Source organism: Excalfactoria chinensis, chromosome 2, assembly GCF_039878825.1.
Source record: "Excalfactoria chinensis isolate bCotChi1 chromosome 2, bCotChi1.hap2, whole genome shotgun sequence".
Classification (NCBI taxonomy): domain Eukaryota; kingdom Metazoa; phylum Chordata; class Aves; order Galliformes; family Phasianidae; genus Excalfactoria; species Excalfactoria chinensis.
The window spans coordinates 83,429,020-83,452,414 of record NC_092826.1 but is presented as its reverse complement, the minus strand read 5'-3'; the positions used below and the strand labels follow the sequence as shown (position 1 = coordinate 83,452,414).

At 49.1% G+C, this 23,395-nt stretch overlaps 1 protein-coding gene across 8 annotated transcripts in view; it reads right to left on the bottom strand.

Annotated features, from left to right (window-relative positions):
• Window positions 1-6,561: 6,561 nt before the first annotated feature.
• The window catches only part of ATXN1 (ataxin 1), a 194,226-nt gene continuing 177,392 nt past the window's right edge, over window positions 6,562-23,395 (bottom strand). For all 8 annotated transcript variants that reach the window (XM_072329068.1, XM_072329075.1, XM_072329073.1 and 5 more), the window contains 2 exons: window positions 13,161-15,186; window positions 6,562-7,102 (listed from right to left, as the gene is read on the bottom strand). In XM_072329068.1, coding sequence (XP_072185169.1) covers window positions 6,572-7,102; window positions 13,161-15,026 — 2,397 coding nt within the window. In that variant the 5' untranslated portion in view covers window positions 15,027-15,186 and the 3' untranslated portion in view covers window positions 6,562-6,571. The remainder of the gene's footprint in view (window positions 7,103-13,160; window positions 15,187-23,395) is intronic.

The following is a 23,395-nucleotide window of genomic DNA, read 5'->3' as shown; positions in this document are numbered from 1 at the left end:
GGTCCTCAGCTCTTAAAGCAAACCCCAGGGGGATCCCAGCCTCGGCTGACGATGCGGGGCTGGGGGTCCTGCCCTGGGGTTTTTGCAGGTCAGCTATCCAGTAGTACAGCAATGACAGCTCAGTGGGTGACTTAACGCCTGCTGCACACAACGCTTCCAATGCATGCCTACCGCATGGGCAAGGGGAAGGGTGCAGGAGCTTTGACCGCTCGAAACAGAAGCAAACGAAAAAGAAACAGCCTTGGTGAAGCCTCCGTAAAATCCTCAGTGGAAGACTTGAGTCCTTTCAGATAACGACAAGAAAAAAAAAACAACAACAACCTACAGAAACCTTAGAGACTGTTATTGTATAAATACTACCTATTGGCTGAATGCACTTCATTGTAACGCAACTGGGACCGTTCTTCCTGGTTCAGGGACACCTGGACACAGCGGATGTGGCTGTGAGAGCCGAGACAGCGGTCACCCCCTCACGGGAGATGGGAGCCCTCCGGGATGTCGCCCCACCGCCGGCCGCCAGCTGCCCAGCTCAATCTTTGGACTAGAAAGAGACCCTCTCCTCAAAAATGGCTCCAGGATTCTCTCCTTCGGGCTTCCAGAAAACAAACACCGGTCTCTCGAGCAACCGAGATCATCACTGGAAACCTGTCTGGTGTGTCTGCTCCCGGCAGCAGGGAGAGGGGGCAGTGGAAGGGGCCCAAAGGCCGCGTGGCCTCGGGCACAGCCCTGCTGCTGGCACTGGGCTAGAATCCCTTGTTATAAACACTTCTTGCTCAGAATTATACTCTTTGGGTTTCGTCTGGAACAGGAAGTGCTGAAAAAAATGTGGAACAGCATCCCAGAGAGAGGAAAAAATGGGAGCGAGGGGCTTTGGGCGGGATCCCCGAGGGCATCGCCAGGCCTCCCCCAAACCGGCCCTGTCCCTCAGCACAGGCAGGAGGGATCCTGCAGCAGAGCCAGGCCGCAGGTCTGCACTGCAGCCACCCTCCGAAGTGCCCGGCAGCCACACTCGAGAACTGCCGCTCCAAGGTGTGTTTTCAGCACAGAAATAAACAGTGTGAAGCACGACTCCGCTCCCCAGAAACGGGACCCATGTAGTACGAACAGAAAATTAAGCACAGTTGTTCTTTAAGAGCCTTTTAAGTAATAATTCTTCCTGGCCAAAGCCGATACAAATCAGATCATCTAGACATGACAATTTCTATATACAAAAAAACACGTAACTTTCAACCTTTCTCCGCTTTTGTATTTAAAAACTTTTTTTTTCTTTTTTTTTTACAAACAAGGTATGAAACTCACTGTTCAAACAGAGCCATCTCTTTTTCAAACACTGAATGAATCATTCCAACATTCATTTTTTTTCTTTTGTGCAAGTTTTAAAACATTACCTGTACTCCTCAATGTGAGTGCTTCAAAAAAAGTTTCTATTTTCAATAAGCTTCTCAAATTAGGTTTACATCAAAAAATATTCCCACGAGATATAGTGCTACAAGAAAAGATCCTATCAGTAAAGGTAACACATCTGAAGCGAGGTCGTCTATGTAAAAGAAATTGTACTCTGGAGTAGAGGTGTGCAACTTGTTTGGAATTTCCCTACTGACACAAACACCAAACTGTCCTGGGGACAGGATAACAAGTGGGCGTGTGGGCTTATGGAATTCACACGGCTTGAGTCATGTGCAAACCAACGCTTCTGCCTGGCTGTGGGTGCACGTATGCAGATCCGCATTGACCGATTCTCATTTTTCTACTTATTTTGGGACTTCACGGGGAGGGGGCAGGTGGGTAAACCAGGAAAGGAAATGGCTGACTGCACTCTGGCAACTTGTTTACCCCTCTTCTCTCACATCGCCACCAGGCAGAGTCCTGAGCAGGCTCTTCTGGTACCTGTGGTGATGGGGAGGGAAGAGAGGGAAACGGCCTGTCCGAATGCATGTCCCATTTCGCCTCATGGAACCCATGGACTGACCTCTTCGTCAGTGCATGTCCGAGTGGCAGCAGAGCCGGGCCCAGATGCTGCACTGAGAGCCCCTCTCTGAAGTAACACTGTTAGTGTTTAAAAGGGAGAGGATCCGCTCTCCTTGATTTTGTTTTTAGCAGTTGCAAGCCTGAAGCGAATTTCACCGTTTCCATTTTAACATTGGCAACATGCTTTAAGTAAATGAAACAAATCTCTGCACAGAATAAATTTTCCTGATAACCAACAGCGACAGTTCAAGCTGAGCCTGCTGCTTTTGTATTGCCATCTATGTGATATCTACAAAGTTAAGTCATGAGATGCAGGAAATCCAAACTCGTCGGTAACGTTGTACATCCCTACTCCAGAGCAGTAAAAGTGCTGCTTCTGGTCACATCAGTGTACCACACATATGCCAGCCCCATCCCTGAGTAAAAGGTGTGAAAGGTTTCTAAATGTTCCTTGACTGAGGGAAACGAGAGCAGTGATGTCACTTCCCCAGCGCTGAGAAAATGACAAACAGCGGCCGAAGAACGCGACAGCGGGACGAGGGACCCAAAGGAGTCAGAGGAACGACCCCGTCCCGACGTCGGGTTAGTCGGGGGAAAAATCCCAACAGCGACGTACAAAACTGTGAAGTAGGTCAACAGCAACGCCAATTCGGGCTTCAGCTGTAGGACTTGAGGTAAGTGACATCAAACTCAAATTCCCCGTGATGTGGCCCAGACAAACTGAAACAATGCCTAAGTTAAACACTATAAGGAACAGTCATTTTATATATAGAGATATATAGATAGATTAGATAGGTAGGTAGATAGATAGATAGATAGATAGATAGATAGATAGATAGACAGATAGATATTTTTTAGAAATCCCTATCAAGAGGTTCTCGTTTTATTTTCTTCGCCCTGACTAATTTCTCGGTGATTGTATGCATTTCATTGTAAACTAAACAGGCCTGCTACAAAAAGGAGGAGAAGAAAAGAAAAAAAGAGACCCAAAGAAAAAGACAACCACCGCAACCCGTGCTGCGGGTGCGAGGCCGAAGCCAGAGGCACCCCACAGCCGGGAGCAGGGTCTCATGTGCGCAAAAAACCCCTTTCCCCTTCCCTCCCTCCCCCGAGAAAAATAACAAACCCCAAACTCCTCTGTTGGTGGTTGTGGGGTGAGCTTGGGTTCAGCTTTTCTTCCTGGATCTTTTTTTGTTTCTTTTCCCCGTTACACTGCGGAGGCCAGAGGCATGCATTTCAAACACACGGGGCCGCAGCAGGCCCGTGATTCACGCGCCACGCGCACTGAGCACAAAAGGAGTCGAGGTGCCCTAGGTGCAGGGACACCCCTCGATTCGCTGCTTTCTGTGGGGAGGGAGTTATTAACAGGAAAAGAAGGAAGGAAGGAAGGAAGGAAGGAAGGAAGGAACTATTCCAAGAGAACAGAAAGGGAAAACCAGAAGAGGGTCTGAGATCTAGCTAACACCGCACGGGTGAGTCTACGTTGGCACATAAAGTATTGCACATCCTACAAAAGCCAAAGCACGGAAAGGGACAGCCGTTTGGAAAGAACCAGTCATTACAGAATTCCTCAGTCTGAAATACAAGCACAGAACTAATACATTCCTATTGCTCCAAACTTTTTTTTTTTTTTTTTTTTTTAAATTATTATTAGTTTTCTTTTTCATTTGTTTATTTATTTTTAGTGTTAGTTGAATAGATCCAGTCAGTTCAATAGCCCCCGCTTCCTCATTAACCACAACCATGAATGGTTCTCGTGGAGATTTTTTTCCCCGAGTATGTGTGAATGACAGAAATAGTGGTACGGATGCCAAGTAACATCTGCGATTCCTTCTATTCCTTTACCATCGAAGCTCAAAAACGAAACAGGAAACGAAACGAAACAATAAATTGCAAGTGCCCTGAGCAGAGTATATGGAAGATTAAGCAACTTCTCTGAGCAGAAAGATTAACAAAGAAGCACTACCTAAGCTGCGTGACTGTGAGAAGAAACCCGCTCAGCTGTTTGGTAGCCCCGCTGAGAGGTTCATAAAATTCAAGGAAATTCAAGAATAGTTTCAAGCTATTTTAAACGTATTTCAAACTTTTTGGTGCACCCCAGAATATGGTATATAAAAACAATTAGTTCTGGTGTGAGCTAAATTTCAAGTAACACATAACAGAGTTGAAGCTGGGGTTTGGGGTTAACCTTTCTTTTCTTAAATAAAAGCATTGCATTACAGGGGAGAGGGAAAACGAGATTTTAAATAGGCTCGTTCGCTTTAGATACCGTATTTCTAATATCCAGAACTTTGATTTCCTTTCCTCCCCATCAGTACGGCTTCTTTAAAACTACCTGAAGGTGGGAACTCACCGACCGAAAGAATGATGCAAACGCTCAACCTTGCAGGGCCCAGCCAGACCCCACCGAAAGCAATGGGGTTCTCCCTCCTTTGGCCCCAGTCACTGAGCACCTCGTGCGGGCGGCCGGCTGCGTGGCCCTACTGGGGAGCTGAGCATCCCCACGGCTCCTTCTGTACCAAACTCCTGAATCTAGTCGTCCAGATGGGAAACGATGCAATGAAAAGAACAAAGAATCATAAGAGGAAAATAACATTCTGTTTGTACGCCTTGCTTACGTATAGAAATGTTTCTCATGGAAAACTCTCAGTAAGTCTGAAGACAAATTCTCAGAGCTGTCCTGGTAGGACCTGGTTCTGTGTGGCAGATATGGCGGAGACCAAAATGGACTGGGAAAGGAACATAACCCTATGAAACGGCCTAGAGCCAGGCAGGTTAGTGAGTCATTGCTACATTTGTTTATGCTCTTTCAGACCCCCCCCCCACCCCACAACATTATTAGGTAAAAACTGCAGGAATACCACACAAATGATAAACTCAAGATGTGCAAATTGCAAGATTCTTTAAGGTCCATCTTTTTCAAAAACACTGGACAAAGATCTTTTTTTTTTTTCTCTTTCCTTTCTCCTCTCTCTTATTTGTTTATTATCTGTCAGCTCGCATACGCCTTTAACTCTTTCTCAAGCATTAAAGTTTAAAAAGTGCCTCCTATTAAGTAGTCCTTTGTGGACAATGACTGTCACATACTAGTTCAATAATTCACATTCATCCCTTTGAAACCACATGGAAACTTTCAGCGCCTTGCCTGTGAGAAAACTATACAGAGTCGCGTGTAGTTACAGTGTTGAAGAGATTCATTTGTTTGCTGCTGCTGCTGCTGCTGCCTTCCGAGCAGATCAAAGTGAGATACAGTACGCACTGAGCGGTAGACCAGGATGCTCAGCCAGAAAGTGTGAACAGCATTTTAAGTGCTTAAAGACATTCTACGTTCCTCTTCAACATCGGGTTCCTGTGTCACACTGAAACTTGAAAAAAGTGGCACCGGTTGTCCATAATCATGAACCAAAAACAGTACTATAGAGTTAAAGACCGAGATCTGCAACCTAACTGCAAACGACGTGTGCCTGTGATCTCAAAGGGGCAGTATGCATCTCCCTCGTGGAAGCAAATGTCCATGGCATAACCTGACCGATGCATCTAACACTGCACAGAAACAGGAGTGAGCCTGAGCAGGGCACGTCACCCGGCCTGAGGCTCACTGCACACCCACACACACCCACACACACTCGTGCGCACCCACGCCACCAGGCAGCCCAGCGGGGTGAATGGTGCAGAACAGCCACCCCATGTGTGTATGTGTGTGTGTGTGTGTGCATGGCCTCTGGCAACAAACTGCACGAGCAAGCAGAAGGAAATGGTGGTGTGGCACTTGCTTCGCAAATAAAAATCAGTGCAGTCGGACCCCATGGGGGAAATATATATGTACAGATACACACACACACACAAATATATATATATATACATATATATATATACATGCACATATATGTGTACATATATATACTGTGAATCTTGAGTAAGAGTTGGCTTATTGTTGACAAGGTCTGAAAGCATCCGATCCTTTTTGGTAACATCTGCGGGGTTGTGTCCTCCACATTCACCTGGGGTGAGAAAACCTCCTCACAAGCCCCCACGGCCGCAGGGCTGCCTCAGGCCGGGCACACGCACACATGCACACCGCGCGTGACACATGCACACCATGCATGACACGCACACCACGCATGACACGCACACCACGCGTGACACACACCTCTGCTACAGTTCCCTTCTCTTCACCTCCCCCCAAAAACTGGAACAGGAACCAAAACAAGGAAAAAAAAAACAACAAAAAACCTAAAAACAAAGAAACAAACAAAAAAAAACCCTAACAAAAAGAAAACAAACCAAAATCACAGCTGGACCCTGTCCTACACGAGGTGTTAGAAAACAGGAGCCATGACAACACATTCATTTCCACTAAGGGTGTGTGAAGCAGATACTGCCCCTTCTGTAGCTCTCAGGAAACCTAGTCACTGACAAACACTTGTGGAAAAACATATGCACCAGTCTCCTGCATAATACCAGCTGCAACTATAACAACAAGGTTATAACATAAACCTAAAATAAGATGATAACATGTAAATACTGGGTTATTTAGTCTACAGTACAGTAATCTGGATAAAAATGACAAGGGATAGCCTAATTTCCTTTCCCCAAACAACATTTACTTTCCTACATTGGATCGGCCTTCAATGCAAATCTTAACCTCCTGAGGAATAAAAGAAGGCTTGGGAAGAGTCAAAGGTGGCTCCTCTTCTGATTTCTCTAGTTTCCGCGATTCAGGGGCTGACCACCTCCTCTTCCTCGTTGCCGGGGGCTTGCTGGGTTCTGTTTTGGTGAGCAAAGGTGCTGCAGGCAATCCTATTTTGTCCGGAAACTTCAGTTCACCATTCTCAGCTAACATCTGTGCACTTCCCTGATTAATCCCATTTTCCTGCTCCGCATACCTGTGTCTACTTGCAGCTAGACTGTCATTCTTTGAATGCTTCAGCAAGATGCTAGCTGAGTCCACGGGCTGGCCCTTTTTAATAGAGCCGTTCTTCAGGTTCTTGAGTGTAAGAGATATGCAGACGTCCCCCACTGAGAGTTTGGAGCATGGCAAATCAAAGAGCTGGCTGGTTCTCTCGGGGCAGCAGGATGACCAGCCTTGTCCAAATACAAAAAAAGGGTATTCTACCAAGACCTCCACGCTGACCTGCAGAAAGAGAGGAGATAGCAGAGAGAGAGGGAGAGAGGAGAGAGCGTCAGATGGGCCCTTTGCCTCTGTGCACACGTGCAGCAGGCAGCAGTCATTGCTGGTGAGAATCAGGCAGGGATTGTGCCGCTGCCATTTGGTATCCGTGAAATCTGCACATCGAGCACCAGACTTCAGGCTTGTCCTTGTCAAACGGGTGTTAACAGACTCTCTGAGCTCAGCACTTAACACAAAACCTTAACAGGAATTGATCTTTACCTCTATCCAGCTGCTCACAGAGACCCAGCAGGCAAAACAGCTTTGGCAGCTAACAGATTCTGTTCCCTGACGTGCCCTCGTGGTACCTCAACCTCTCACCCATGTTTACCAATACGTTCCAGCTAGAGGATGTCTCCCTGAGCTGAAGAGGCTCCATTCCCAGCTCTAACACGTGATTCCCTAAATGACCACGGGAACGTCACTTCTCCTTCTTGGCCTCTGCCTATGCGGCTGTGTACTTACCAACATGAAATGGCTGAAAACGTTGACTTTCAAGGGAAAGCCACTGGTGTGCACAGAGCTGTGTATGTAGCAGCAGTGGGAATGAATCCACCTACCCTGAGTGGTAATGGGCCTGGGCCAGATTGTGCCCTTCTCACCTTGCTCTTCCAGCAGCCCACCTCTCTGATTATTACCTATGAAAAGCATTCTCGATTTCACTGCTCAGCCTGGTCCTGTCAGTCCCCCCTTTCAGAATGTGCATGGCTCTGGGTCATACCTCATTATCATACAGGTAGCTGCGGTATCCAGGAGAGCAGACCAGCAGCAGGTGCCTGCTGCTCTGTGACCATGCTCGTGGTGGATCCTAGGGCTAATATGATACAGCACTCAAATACTTGCTGATCTTTGTGCCATGCTTGTCCATGGGCTCACACAGTAGATGTGGGCTCCTCTGACTCATGGCCTACAGGACAGAGCTTAACGCATCCTGAGGGCTCCTGGTTAGCCACAACTGGTAGCTCTGCTCCTCTCCCTACTGGTGCTGCTCCCCCAGAAGCACCCTGCCTGCAAACAGGACCCCAGGCAGCTCCCTGCACACCTCACCCGATGGATCATCATCCCCCTTGGCAAGAGGGCTGGATGTAGGACGTCCCATAGAGCAGAGCCATCAGATCACAGAAGCCAAAGATTCCTCATGGCTTTTGAGTGGTTAAACCCACACCATGCCCTGGCAGACAACTGCAGTTCATAAGAAAAGTGATTCCACTGATGGAAAAAAAATAAAATAAAATAAAAAAAATTTAAATCTATAAATATATGCTACAAACTTATATGACCAGGCCAATACAGAAACATCTGCCCTGAGTTTGAGATGCTATTCCAAAGACACGCACCCCAGTAAAGAGTGTGATGAGGAAAAGTGGGGAGGGAACACTATCATCTCTTCTGGATTTAAATGGAACCCGCTGTCTACACGGAGCTGCACGCTTTCCTAATGGATGCAGATTTCTCATTTACATTGCAGTATTTTGCCTCTTCATCTTCTTCCTGTTTGCTACATTAGGTTTTTTTCTTCTTTTTATGCTTTCCCCACCCCCCCAAAAGCTGTGTATCTCTGGGAATCACCCATGCTTATGTGCATTATCCTTAGAAACACAGAAGTTCCTCTTGACATGAAGATGTCTTCATAGCTTGCAGTGCTTCTGTTTTCCATGACATACAAAACACATGGCTGAACTGTCAATCACGGAAACAAACCACCACACTGGTTGTGGTGATCATGAACAACACTAAATAATAAAGATGATCAATGACAAAATCAATATGACCCAGTCACAGTGTTCATGGGCATCTATCAATCTGGAATGTGTTTCCTCACTTACCATTGAGCACCGTTCTAACTAGCTATGTGTGGATTCAGCTCAGCTGGGCTTTTAACATTACCGTTCTCTACAAGTGATAGTAGTCAAAGAACTTTAAGTGTGAAAGTTCAGGAGAAACACCTCCCCCATCATTCTCTCCTGACACAGGAGCAGTTAATTCTAAAAGCTTCCTCCCCTGATATCCTGACATCATTATTGTAAGGGACAAAGAAATTTGGAATCCCTTTCAGTGCTTTTTTGGCTACTAAGACAATAAAGCAAGAAACCAAAATGCCGTCCCCTCTTCAAGTATCCTGTGGCTCTGCTGTCAAGTTACTTTTCCTAAAGACCAGTGAGAGCAGCTAAAACTTTTCAGCACAGTCAGTGAATATCTCCACTTTCCTATGCCCCAGGAGAGCAGACCAGCAGCAGGTGCCTGCATGATAAACACATAATGTCTCAACCACGCTCAGCTGAAGGAAAGCAATTCAGACCTCTCAGGAAGCACAGGTTGGAGTTGGAGCACCACTGACACATGCAGGAAGACCTGGTGCACAGAGAATAACATTCCTACCCTTTAGATACAGCGTCTTCACAGAGAAACATAGAAGCTTGCTTTGCAGGGCCAGCTGCAGCAACCATCAAGACTAGCACTAAAGCAAAGGGCAGGTAGTAGAAGTAAGGATTTGGATGCCCCTGTGTCCGGGAACACAACACAAAGATCTCATAAGGAAAGAGTGGGAGAGACCTCCACCTGCTGCAGTGAACAGATCAACATCTCTGTTTCTGTACTTCTGTCTGAGCCAAAGGCAAAGGAGAGAGATGGACAAAAGAAAAAGAGAATGGTTCGCGTGTGCAGAGATGTATATGGCAGTCTAAAAATGTGCACAAAAATAGCAGGGCTTCTAACTAGAGATGGATTTCTCCATTTCTTATGTCTATTATTCTGGTTTTGAAAGAAAAGCTAAGTTATGACCCGAATGCTCATCCTTTCTTTTAAAGCTGTACTTCAGAAACGATTAGAAGCTGAAGCTCAGGGATGAAAGTGAGCATTTCAGAGAACAACTTCTGTATCTCCTGTGTGCCGTAGCCTTAGCACAAACGAATGTGCATTGCTGCCTTCCGCTTGTTCTTGGCAGCAAAAGAAAGGACGGGTAATGAGGGTATACGTGTCATTGTGACAATAAGACGTGGAGATGCAGATCCATAGGGCTTTTTTAGGCAATGCAAATCCAAGGGGAATAACAGCTGGACTTTGGGTTCTCATCCATTCGGTACTTGCTTCACTTCTTACTTGTCCACAGCAGGGATGCTGTGAAGTGGAAACATCACATTTCTCGGGGCTAAGGACAGTTGTTTGACTGAAGAGGCATGTGGATTTAGGCAGGTTAACTCTCTTCTGGCAGAGGATGGGGATTAGCAAGGCACCCTGCGGAGGGGGAGCTGGAAGGATGGCTTCCTTCTGCCCAAGCCCCATTCTAGAGAGGAGCAGTGGTGATGTGGTACAATAGGAACTGCATGCTGCCTCCCTGTGTGCGTGAGAGTTGTATACGCTCAGCTAAAAATAACATCCTACCGCTGTCCCTCAGTTGGAAATTAGCTCATGTTTGCATTGAGTCTGAAAAGATGAATTCATCAGTATTCTGATGGCTTCCCAGAGATCGCTGGGAGGAGTATTTAAGAGAACGGAAGCTAATGGTAACAACGCTATTTTTGTACGGCACTAAGTTGTTACAACTCGCGTTCCCCTGATAACACCATTCGAAAAGGTCCCTCTTTCCAGAAGTACGTCTGCAAGAGAAACTGAGTTTAATAAAGTATGTTGGGAAGCTGAACTACGCATGCACTGCATCAGCTTGGATCTGAGTGCTGCAGCACTACGGAGCCACTGCCCTGAACAGCCAGACTCAACAGCATTCTTTCAATGGGAAGAAGACTAAGCCCTCCGCACACAAGCAACTTTCTAACGAGTAATGAGTGCCACATGCCTGCAAATAGAGTTAAATGCCTTCCTACAGCCACGCTGGGCTGAGGGTGAGGTAACACACGTAGAAACACTCCCCTCTCTCCAGCCAGGCATGGGAAAACCTGCATGGCTGTCCCTGTGTGTGGGGACACGGCTGATCTGGGAAAGGACCCAAGCCCTGGAATCCGCAGGAAACCGAAATTAAACCCTCACGCTAATGATATCTCTGCGTGACTCTCCCTTGCTTCAGCTCTGGAAGCATCCCCCGTGGGAAACACAGCTGGGGAGTATTTCGGCTGCGATGATGTCAGCCTGCTTCTGATAGGCTTCTGGATAAGGTGACACTTTGCTGGATGAGCCTGGCTCGTGCGTCTGTGCAGCCTCGGACCCGGCATGCGTTCTGCCAGAGGATGGCAGTCCGCCCTCTGCAAAGGGCCGCACCATGCCAGCACATCCACCAGCCTGACACACACACACACACACACACAAACACTGCTACCTGCTCATCTGCACTGCTTCTGCTGGTGCAGAGACCAGGCTCTGCTGCAGAGAGAGAAATGAGAGCGAGGTGACGACTACAGAGGGGAGACAGCCACTTCTGAAATCTCACAACTCAAGGCACTGGGGTAAATCGAACTGGTTCTGACCCAAGGACAGGTCCCTACTCATGGGGCCTGTGGTGTGCAGCTCTCACTGAGAGAACCACAATATGGCTGGTGAGGTGTGGGATGGGGGGTGAAAAACAATCATGTCCTTATCCTGAAGGCACCCAAGGCCCTGAACTTATCTTCCTATTAGTCCAGTGGGTGATGCACACACATCTACAGGCAAAACGCATGGGGAATCTGCATAATTGACACGAGAAAGTGGCTGTGTCACATGCAGTGTTTCCCATATCTGTGTAGTTTGGGAAGGATGGGACACCAACTTGGAGTTTGGACTTGATGGTCCTTGTGAGTCCCTTCTCACTCAAGCTGTTCTGTGATTCTATGACTAAGAATTCTGTGTGCGCGCTTTACTCCTCAGTACCATACATCTTTGTTTTTTCTTCTTCAAACTGTCAGCCTTGGGCGCTTTCCTACATCTGTCCCCTTCCAGTTCCCCTCTCCTTCTCTCCTTCTGGGCATCCATTGCTGAGGATGCAGCATCAAGGTGCTGCCCTTTGTAGCACTTCTGTTCCAAGCCAAACCCAAAATGTTTGAAATAAAGTTATTCTAAATGAGTACCTCTAAGGATCACGCTATCCCTTACATCTAGTCTGCTCCAGCCTCAATAGGGCAGCACCTAAATTGCTCAGAAAACAAATAGTATGAAGATACTGCTTTATGATCGGTTACCATCTGAACATAAGAGTTACTCTGAGAAGTTACAGGTTTTTTCCTATCCTGGAAACCAGTGAGATACAAAGCTCAGAAGCAAAGCCTGTCCAGCCGCCTCAATGGTTTTTCTTTCCAAACTCCCCTTGAACACACAGTTTATGTGAGCCGTGCAGTGTTTAAACCACCCTCAGCTGAAGCCTTAGTAGAACTCTGCAGTATTTCGGTAACTTACGTGTGTGAGTGGATGCATTCCCAGACAGCTCCAAGCTGTCTCCCAGCCATGGAAATTCACAGCCCTGTGCCCTACCTATTGCTCAAGGCTAGGAATTGTGCTGAATCTAGCCCGAGCTTTCTGGAGTGAATGGTCAAAATCACCTCTGAGAATGCAAAACATAGCTGCTCATACCACTGAACTTATTTTGTATCTTAATAAAATACCACAAAGATCACGTAATTTCTCTTACGGGTTCTTGAGCTATAAAATACAGCAGGGTTTATACCAAATCCTGGCCAGGTAATGAAGACCTTTGGGTAGGCTCACAGGTGGCAGTGGATCCTCCCGTGTGCCTTGGCTCTGACAGTGACACTTCCTGTGCTGATCATACCCAGTCAGCGTGTAAATGCTTCCCTTGGACTGATGAAGGCACTGAGAGTAATCCCACAGCATTTTAACCTGGGAGTAAAACAAGAGGGCAGTCCAGTCCCCCAGAAAGTCATAGATATCCCATTTCATATCCAAAAGACTATACCTGTCATCAGCGTGACCCTGATGGCTTCACTGGTGCTGTGAGACAGGTGGTTATAGGGCCAGAGTCAGCCTCACAGAGGGGTGTGATGGGTGAAAAACTAACCCTGGGCAGATCTGAAGCAGCTGGGACACACTGAGGTACCTGCATTACTCCCCCATACTACCCCCCCCGTGTCGCTGTTACCTGTGCTCGATGCTCTCCAACCGCAAACTGTATCACAGCAATGCCTGGGTTATGGCTCTCTTCGATCCTCTCCACAGTGCTGGAGTCTATTTTCAGGTCATTGCTAATTTCCGCGCTCTGTATGAAGTCTTCTGTTTTTAAGTCCTCTACTTTCTTCAGCTCCCCATTGGCTAGCTGGATGATTGACCCCTTCATGAAGTAAGGGGGCAGCGTGGGGGGGGCCGTGGCGGGGGATGCGATGGACTGCACCACGGGGAGGTGGATCTGCGCCTGCACCATAGTGGCCTGGTAGGCGGGCTGGGTGGTGTGGGGCTCGGCGCTGAAAGTCTCGCTCTTGGGGACAGCGGTGGTGACAAATGTGTGAGGCACTGCTGCAAACTGGGGAGACGAGGTGACAATGGCCGGCGCGACGCCCGACGGCTCGACATCGGCGCTGCCGACAGGTATGAGCAGGGGCTGCGTGCCAGGGATCACCAGGTGCTGGGGCAGCGCCCCGGGGTAGCCCAGTGCTTGCTGCTGGCTGCTCAGGTAGCCAATCACCGGCGGCTGGGTCCCGGCATAGAAGGCGGTGGCCGGCAGCCCCACTGGGAGCTGCTCAGAGGCGCTGTGGGTCGTCTGGATGACGGTGTGGGGGGACAGCGTGGCCATGGCCTTCACCCCCTCGTGGCCCAGGGCCTGCTGTGGGGACAAAGCATAGGAGCGGTGGGTTGGCTTTCCTAGGTGCAAGCTTCCCTTGTCATTGAGGGCTGAGGGAGAGTTCTCTCTGTTGGTGGCCTGCTGCACCTCCAAGTCCGCGGTTGGCGTGCTGCTGTTGGGGACCACCATGACGGAGGCTCGGACCCCTGAGGACTCCCGGGCACCATAGTCGGTAGGGCCCGAGTGCACCACCAGGTGCCTGGTCTCATAATGGTGGGGAGCTGGTTTATTGCCTGCTTTGACCAGACCCATGTCTGCAGAGGGCGAAATGCCGTACCTCCGGCTCTTCTCTATCTCACCATTCAGCACCTCTTTGGACTGCATGGCTTGCAGCCGGCCACTCTCAGGCTTCTTGGGGGCATCCCTTGTGACAAAGTGCGAGGCGTCGCTGTACTGCACCACCACCTGGGAGGAAGGGCCAAGGGTGAGTGTGTGGGGGATCACCGTCTGGTGGGGGTGCAGGGGGACCGGGATGGTTGGAGGAGAGACGTTTCTGACTGCGCTCTGGGGAGAGCTGGAGATGTGGACGTACTGGTTCTGCTGGGCGGGTGGAGGAGACCCTGCAGCGATTAGCCCAGGCGTCCTAACCAGGTGCGGCTCGACTTTGTGCCCCTGCTGGCTTAAGCCGCTCATGCTGGCCAGCAACGTGGAATAAGCCTCCAGCTGGGAGCGCTGGGATGGAGTGGTCGCGACAGCTGTGGCCGCCGCCACGGCGCCGGTTGCCGAATTGGCAGTCGGAGAGATCAGCTGTGAGGGGATGAACCCGGCATATGGTCCGCTGTACTGGGGCCCGACGAACTGGAACGTGTGCTGCAGGTGCGTGTACTGCACAGGGGAGACAGGGGTCCCAGATTGGGAGAGTGCAGGCGAGTACACGGTAGGGAGCGTGGTGGGGGCCGGCACCGACCTGGGCGCGCTCGGTGGGGAATAGTCCAGCCCTGCCGGCGGCGGCTTGTGCAGGCCCTGCTGCAAGCCCACCTCCGACGACGTTCCCCCGGGCCTGTGCCTGCCCCCTAGGCTGCTCTGGCTGCTGGGGAGCCATGCTAGGTTGTCTGTGCGGTGGTTATCATTCGGCAGGACCGGCTTCACCTCCGAAGGCAGGCTGGTGGCGGGGATCTCTCGCTTCTTAGGCGGCAGGCATTCATTGCTCCGCTCTTGGTTGGATTTCATCTTTCGCCGTCCCCCCTCCACTGTGCTTGCTTCACTGTCTGGCTGGCTCTGATTTCAGTCTGATAAATGGAAAGTCACATTTGATTTCTGCAAGGGATCCAGTGACTTCATGAGGAATCATCTCCCCGTGAGCACGATTCTCCAGCGGCTCCTCTGGATTCTGCAACGAGAAGGCGGGTGAGGGAGGGCGAAATCACACTGTCAGCATTGGGGAATGGGGACAAAAAACCTGACACCTGAAACCAGCACCCAAGAGAGAGATAAAAAAGGTGGAATGCCAACACAGTTGGTCATTGCTGCTCTCATCTCAAGGAGCAGTGGACAGCTGTGCTGTAAAACAGCAGCTAAAATCCTGAGCACACCTGTTTGCACGTTGTGAAAACGCTTAGAACTTCAGGCAGGTCAGAAACTCTCTGACCAAAATGTGTCAGATTTATCTCCCAGTGTCTCACAGGCTCACTTCCTTCCCACTGCACCTTCAAGGTTCACCCTTCCATTCTTTTCTTCCCCTGCAACAACAGCATTGCCTTCACACCATCATGTCCTAAAATGCCTGGGAACCTGGTGTGACCTCCTGCACAGTATCTGAATAGCAGCTGGCAGCTATACGTGTAGCAGAGGCAAGGTGAGCTACTACTGAGCCCTCAAACGCAGCACTCCTGATGGACCAGGGAGGCTGTGGGCAGCACGAGGGTGCTCCAGGAAGGAGACGGTAAAGCTGAGCAAACTCCATCCCTCAAGGTGCTTGAGGCCAGGTTGGATGGAGCCCTGGGCAGCCTGATCTGATGAGTGGCAGCCCTCTTCATGGCAGGGGTTTGGAACCAGATGGTCTTTAAGGCCCCTTCCAATCCAAGCCATTCTGTGATTCTGTGACTCTACAAACTTGGCCCCAGAGACGCCTCATTAGGAGTGCTTGGGAAAGCACATCCAGGTCTTCCTGGTCCCAAATGAGAGCCCTAACAGTGGCAAAAGCTCAGGATATTGTAGGGGTTGGAGCAAAACCACCTCTTTGCTCTGTGTCCCATAGCTAGGTAACTTCACCCATCCAGAGTCAACATGGGCAAAGTCAGGTCCTTACTCTATTTTCTACAGAAAATATCACTATTGAATCACATCACTCTTTGAAAGAAAACCCGACAGCCCTCCCCTACCTGCCTGACACCAGCAACAAACTTTAAGGAAAGGGACAGTTCCCAGCCCCTGTCCAGCCCCTGGCTTTCTAGATGTGCTTCTGGCTGCCCTGAAGGAGCTGCCAGCATGGGTGCTTGCACGCGACAGGCATTCTTGCAAGAAAAGTGTGCATTATGTGAAAGAAAAAGGGAGAAAGAATTCACAGTGGATGTGAAAGAAGATGGAAACAGGATATAAGTCATTTAAAAGTGAATGCTGAGTGGCAGAAATGATAGCTATCTTATGGCAAATAATATTCCTTCGGGGGATTTCCCTTCCTATTGCCTCACTCCTAATGAACAATAAGCCTGATGTCTGTATGTGCCCACGGTGCTTTGAAGACATACAAGGCTAAGATGAAACCTATCTTTAAGAGAATTCTTTACAACAGTGGTTCTCCAGCCTGCCATAATTCATCAAAAGCTCAAAGCATCCAATGGTTTGATACAATTTATCTGAAGTTGATGATTCTGTATTTTAAAAACAGAGCAAACAGCAGCAGCCACACAGAACCTACAAAAACAGCCTGTGGTTTTGCCCTCACCCAATCTGCAGGTGCCATGGATCAGCGCTGGACAGAACCTCAAACTGAGAAACCAGAGCACACATGAGCTGTATGTTTGGGACCAGGCTGCATAAATGATCTATACTTGGGGGCAGATTCTCTGCATTTGGACAGAGGGAGGACAGAAGGAAGTTTAGCTGAACTTGGGGCAGCCTACTGAGAGCAAGAGCCAGTGATTCCCACAGCACAGCTGCTCAGCTCTGGCCTGCCCTGACCCATCGGGCATGGGTAGCCGTGAGTAGGCCCTGCCACCAAGCATGGGCCTTCCCCTCCTCCTTGCAGTTGCTCGCTGTGTCTTGGCAACAGCTAAAATTATTATCTTACACATGACTTACGGATTTTTATTTTTATGTCCAGCTAAAAATAAAATCTCCGAGCTCACATTTGCGCAGTCATCCTTAGTTAACTTTAGCTCACTGTAGCCTCCTGCCTGGGGTGGTTGGGCTGGCAGATCAGTCAGCGGCTCAAGGCTGGGCAGCTGAAAGGGAGCCTGCGTGTGGGGTTGTGCACAACCAGCCCCTTTGGTGGCAGTGGATGAGCCAGCCAGCCCCACACGAGTTGTTCCAGCAGGTGGAGGCATGTGGATTCAGCTTCCCCACATCAAAACTGCTAGTGCAGAGCTGTGTGACCTGTGACGAAGATTCACTTTGTGGGAGCCCAAGCAAAGGTTTTTTTCTGATGAATAGGATGGAACCGACAAGTTCTGGGTAGTCCCCAAAGCCAATGCTGACCTTCTTGAAGAATACCATAAGCTAATTCTTCCATTTTTTCTTTTGTGAGTCTTTCATGTGGCTCTTTTCATCATCACGGGTGACAAAAGGGCTACCCTACGTCTCCCGCAGAGCACAGAAGGAATGAGCAAGCCTAATGGAGGCAGAAGGGGAGGCAGCTGTGAAGGCTGCCCCACTTTTTCAAGCCCCACTAACTTCATGGTTCCGCTTTGAACTCCAGCAGACACGGGATGGGATGTGCAGAAATGCAAATGTGCAGCAGAAAGCAGCCTATCTCTGTTCGAAGACTTAAAAGTGAAGTGGTAAGTTTTTAGCATAATTCCAGTTCCAGCAGCAGCAGCAGTAAAGGTAACACAGGGGCCTGACTGTTCTTGGGAAGCAAGACTGAAGTGCCTCCAAGGCAAGAGGTACAGGGCATGGTTAAAGGCTTCCTAGCTGGCTGCCCCAGAAAGATGAACGCAGCCTTCTGAGGTGTGGCACACAGTTTATTATTTGTGTGCTTTTTTGGGGGGGGGGGAGATCCAAGTCATTTTTTCTGACTCTGGAGATTTCCCTTCTCTCTAATTTCAGAGCTGTCCATCACGACTTGCAAGATATGCAAAAGAGCAGCAAGCACCAGGAGATTTTTTTGCTCCCGCTTCGTGTATGTGCCACACAAGCGTGTGAGTGCGTGCACGTGCAATTACGGCTTGGAAGGTAAAGAGGACAAAGAGATCAGGGACAGCAGCTGGACTTCGGTATCTCTGGCAGCTTGTGCACAGGGAGCATTGCTAAAGTGTCTGGACAGCCCCTGTCCGCTGGCAGCCTGCCCGCACAAATTCCTGGAAAGGCTTAAGGCAGAAAAATAATCACTCAGAGGAGTCACCATCTGGGTTTACTCTGGTCCCAGAGGCATTGCTTGCTGGAGCTCAGGATGTGCATTGCTTGTGCACAGCTCCAGCGTGCCTCCGCAAGGCACTTTAAACCTCGCTACGCCTCCCAGAACACTGTTTTTCTATTTATTTCATCTAACAAATCTAAAACCCACGAGAGGATACTGGGCTACAGCCTGAGAGGCTGGACACCTTTATTTATCACCTTCATCCAAGGCAGTACGGGGCCTCCCCTCTATCAGGCAACACCACCCTGCCTAGCAAGGCTCCAGCAATGAAATGCTCACAGCGTACACCCAACACCCATCCCCTGAATGACACCCGGCACACGGCTCTATGCCTGCTGTGTTCCTGCAGGGGATGGCAGAGCAGGCTCACACTCCTGCCCCACACTTGCCCACCCCACTCTGACGTGACAAGTTGGCAGTGTCAGCATCACTGGCTGTCAGAGGAAAGCGAAGGCACTCTGTCCTCCATCCCCTCCTCTGCACTCCAAGCAGCTGGGCACCTCCAAGACTGACGGAGGCTACGAGGCAAGGGATGCAGAGCACCCTCTGGCTGCACGTTCCTGGCTGTAGCCTCTCAGGATTGCATTAGCCCTGCCACGTGCATCTCAGTCAATGACAGCTATGTAAGTTCCTTATCCGACCCCACCGATTTCATGGCTCTCTAGCAGATTTCCCAGAAGGGCCAACTGAAGAGAGCTATTAAAAGGAACATGAAAATCTCTAATAAAATTTGAAATTCCCCTCCCCAAACCAAAGGATTCCTGATTAGCACTGCATCTGCAAGACAGATTGTCTGCTGCAATGCTACCTCTTATTATACTGCTGGGAATCCGCCCCAGCAAATTGCTACAGGTTTCTGCAGAGCAAGCAGCAATTTTGTGCATCCTTTTTCTCCTCAGTCAGATCAAAGAACCTCTGGGCAATAGAAAGAGTGACTGACAGTGACCTCAATGAGCTGATCACTGGGCTCCACCACCCAGCTCTGAGGCAGCTTCCATGAACATGCAGCACAATGCCATAGGTGGCCTAAGCTGCCCTAACCACCGACTGCAGCACCCCTTACTCCACGTTTCTTCCACAGAATTCTCTATCAGAGCCTTCATCCTCCAGCATGAGATGCCAGCACCCTGGTGCTAAGCATGACCAACTGGGCAGGCAGGTACTTGGAGGCAAGGCCGTGTTTGCTCCCTGTGCCATGACCCAGCCCACCGTTGGGCTGCCACTGGAGAGCACAGAAATCCCCTGCCTTGTGGAGCCCAACCCTGGCACTCATACAGTGTGAGTCAGGGCCCCTTCATGCTCCTGAAACGTGTGGTACCGGCTCAGAAAGAGCAGATTTCTTCACATGATAAAGGTAGAGGGATTTTTGCCCTTTTCAAGGCAGTTTTAGCTTGCCTTTCTGCTGGGAGAGGCCCTTCAGTCTCGAGGTCCCTAGCTTCTCATTGCAACCCACAGGACCAGAAACGTACAATTTTAGATAAAAGTGGAATTTCCCACTTAATTATCTGACATCAGGAACTGGAGATTTGCAAGGCAGCGTCAGGTATCTCGGGGCCAGTGACAAATCTGCAAGAGCTGACAATGCTGATTACAGAGCAGTTTCTTTGAGGGTGAAGCACCGGACTCCAGAGCTCTCTGCTGCTGGGGACGGAGGAAGAGAAAGATGTAACCTCTGCAGGAGGGCAGAGCCATGCATGTGAGTGTGTACAACTTCACACCTGGCCCTCTTGGAGCTGCACAGCAGAAGCACACATCAGTTAGCCAAGGAAAAGCACGTCTCTGTAGCTACAAGGGGAAGACTAGAGTTTGTTCCTGGGCTGCTCATGTCTTGGGTTTCAATTCAGGCAGAACACAAACCATGGTCTGACGCGACATGAGCACGTACTCCAGCAACGCAATCTTTCAGCAGAGTGCCATGTTTAAGCAGAACATTGGAGGTCTGTAAAAGCCGTCCTGGACAGATGCAAGATGTAACCTCTATTTTCCTGCCCAGCACTGACTGCTACCAGCTGCAGGATGTCAGATCTGAAGGACCGGCTCGGCTGATATTACACAAGAAAATCCTTGACTCTTACACCAATCCCCCGGAGGCATTTCTGCAGCTTAAATGAGTGAACAGAGTTCATTTATAAACAAGCATAATACAGAAATTACTTTGTTGATGTTTTTCCTTTATCTAAAATGTCCCAGCTACAATGGGAGCTGCCTACACAATTTTCCATTGAAAATTTCACGAGTGACTATAAGCGTAGCAACACCCACTCGCCACCCGTTTTAACTTGTGACAGAAACTGTCATGCCTGCATGAACACATTTGCACTGCAGATAATGTCACACAGGTCTCGTTCTGGGTGTCTCAAAGCGCTCCCTTACAAGCTCTCTTTCCCACCCGTGGCTGAACGACTTTAGAACAGGTCTGGCTTTGTTTCCAGGAGAGATGAGTGCGATCCCCACGAAAAAATGATGACTCCTGGGGGCGTTCCACCCCTTTGAAGCTGCAGCCAGGAGCTCCAGCAGGCAGCAGCCGGCTGAGCTGCCATTGTGCAGATAAGCACACCGGCTGCTGAGAAGGAACACGCTGCCACGCCAGGCTGATAGAGGGATCCTGCAAGAACAGGGCTCTGGGGGCAGGCTTGGAAGGCCCAGCTGCATGCTTGTGTCCTGCACTGGGAGCCCTTCCTGCAGACTACTCTGCTGCTCAATTCCACATGCAGCTCCTATTAGCTGCAATTAGTCCATTTGTAAGGTGTTAAGAGATGAATTCATGTTAAATTTCCCTTGAAATGGATTACTCTTCTTTCAGGCTCCATTCAGCAAAGCTGTGACTGTCAGCAATTCTATCCGAGCTCTCGCTTGCAGCCCAAGCCAACACTCAGTGCCTTGCCGAATCAGCATCACCATTGCGTCTGTCAAAACCAAACTGCCAGCAGCTCACCCCTGGCCTCAAGGCACACACCTGTGCCTGCTTTGTGCCACAGAAGATGCAAGCGATCACAACATTCCCCTCTTCCCATTTGTTTGTTCTTTCTTTCTCTAATTTCTTCATTTTTCTTTTTAATTCAGAGTCGGCAGCATCACCCGTGCCAGTCCTGCACAGACCCTCACTGGCAATGTGAACATTCCATGCCACAGTGCACACAGGAAGGTGTGTTGGCAGCAAGAAAAAGCAGCCAAACCTACTGTTCTGCAGCTCCCTTCCCTCTACATGGGCAGCCCACAGCACCAGAGCATGAGTTCGCCATCCCCCATCCTGTAGGAGCTTCCCTCCCACATCGCAGGAGCAGAGGCAGCAGATCTATTGGGTACAGGGAGTCACATTCATCACCAGTGGCACTTGGCTGAGGCCTGCGCAGCGAGGGCGAGATGGCCCCCATTGCTCTATCTGACAATACGATGCAGAAAACCATTAAAAGAAAATGAAGTAATGCGGGTTTACATCAACATAGCAGGATACGCAGTCACAGGCTCCAGTCGCAATTAAAAAAAAACCCATTCCAACTACAAATGCAAATCAGCACTGCTCTCAAGCAGGGAACGCTGTCAAATGAAGGCGGTGTGCTAACAGCAGTGCCAATGCTCTCAATTTAAGTACGTGAGAAACAAAGGTATGCAGCATCCAGGACTGCCAGAGAGAACTTGCTTTAAACTGCAGGCAAAAAGAACTGGGAGGAATTAAAAACGCCTTTTCTTACAAAAAGCAGATACGAGGAAACCTTTTGCTCCCCTTCTCCCAGCCAACGGAGGGAAGAAAATAAATCACAGAACTCCCATAAAGGTTATTTATATAAGAGTCTTGAACTCAGGAACTAAAAAATTCCTCCATCGGACACGCAGGTCTGTGAATCACAGCTTGGCCATCTCAATGGGCCTCGTGTAAATGCTGCTGAGCAACAAAGGCGCCCTCTCAGTGCTGCAATTGCTCTGTGAAAGCATCTGACCCATCTGCCACTTGGAATCTGAGCTGCAGCGACAAGTTACCCCTGACACCAGCAAAATGGACAAAAGGATGATGAGCTACCTGCAGCTGGTTTCAATCAAAAAGCCCAGTAATTATTGCAGCCCTCTCCTGTGGCTCATATGGAGCGCAGCGTGGAGCTGTAAAGCATTATACAAGTCTAATGCGCTGCCAGATCTCTTAGAGCAGTCAGCAGCCAAGTCACTCCCTCCCACCATTGGCTCAGCTTCATTAACTTAATCAGGTGTTCATTCATTCATTCACTCATCCATTCAAAAAATAATAAAAAAATAAATAAAAGAAATTACACTAACCCTGGCAAATAGCCAGTGCCATGTATGCAGGGAGCATGCTCACAGCAGCCACTGGGGTGAGAAGAAAAAGGGTGAGCTAGCATTTGTCAGCCTTTGTGCGGGGGCATGGGTTTTGCATGGAGACTGGGTGAACATGTACCTTTGCCACAGCCTCCCCAGAAGCACTGGGGGGCTCGGAAGTTGCAGTGGGGGCAGATGGAGGCCCCGGAGAGCATGGAATTGAGAACAACCCTGTGAGTGCAGCCAGCAAGCAGCAGTTATTCCCCAGAGCAATGAACTAATTAAATAATTTGCTTATTTAGGGGGAAAAAAAAATAGGAATTGTGTCAGGACTGACTCAAATAATTTTGCTGCAAGGTTCCTACCCTTTCATTTGCACATACTACATATAATGCACAGCTTTATCCAAGCAGAAGGGAACAAAGCAGAAAAGAAATACACAAAGACAAAAAAGAAAAGAAAAAAGAAAGAAAAAAATTGGAGCTTCACACAAGCAATGTTACGAGCAACTGCTAATGTAAATCTGTTTGACTCTTGTATCTGCTCACCCAAGACTCTACATCCTCTAGTATTCGAGCAACAGATAGGAACCCCCTCCTTTGCTCAGCTCTTGTGCTTGCTCGCCTTAGTCCTAACATGTAAGTTCGCAAGGAACATTATTTCTTCCTTTTAGCTGTCATCAGAATGACTTTTTTTTCCAGCAAGCTACAAGAAAGCTGCTTTACGACTATTCCAAAAAGCAGGCCTCGAGAGT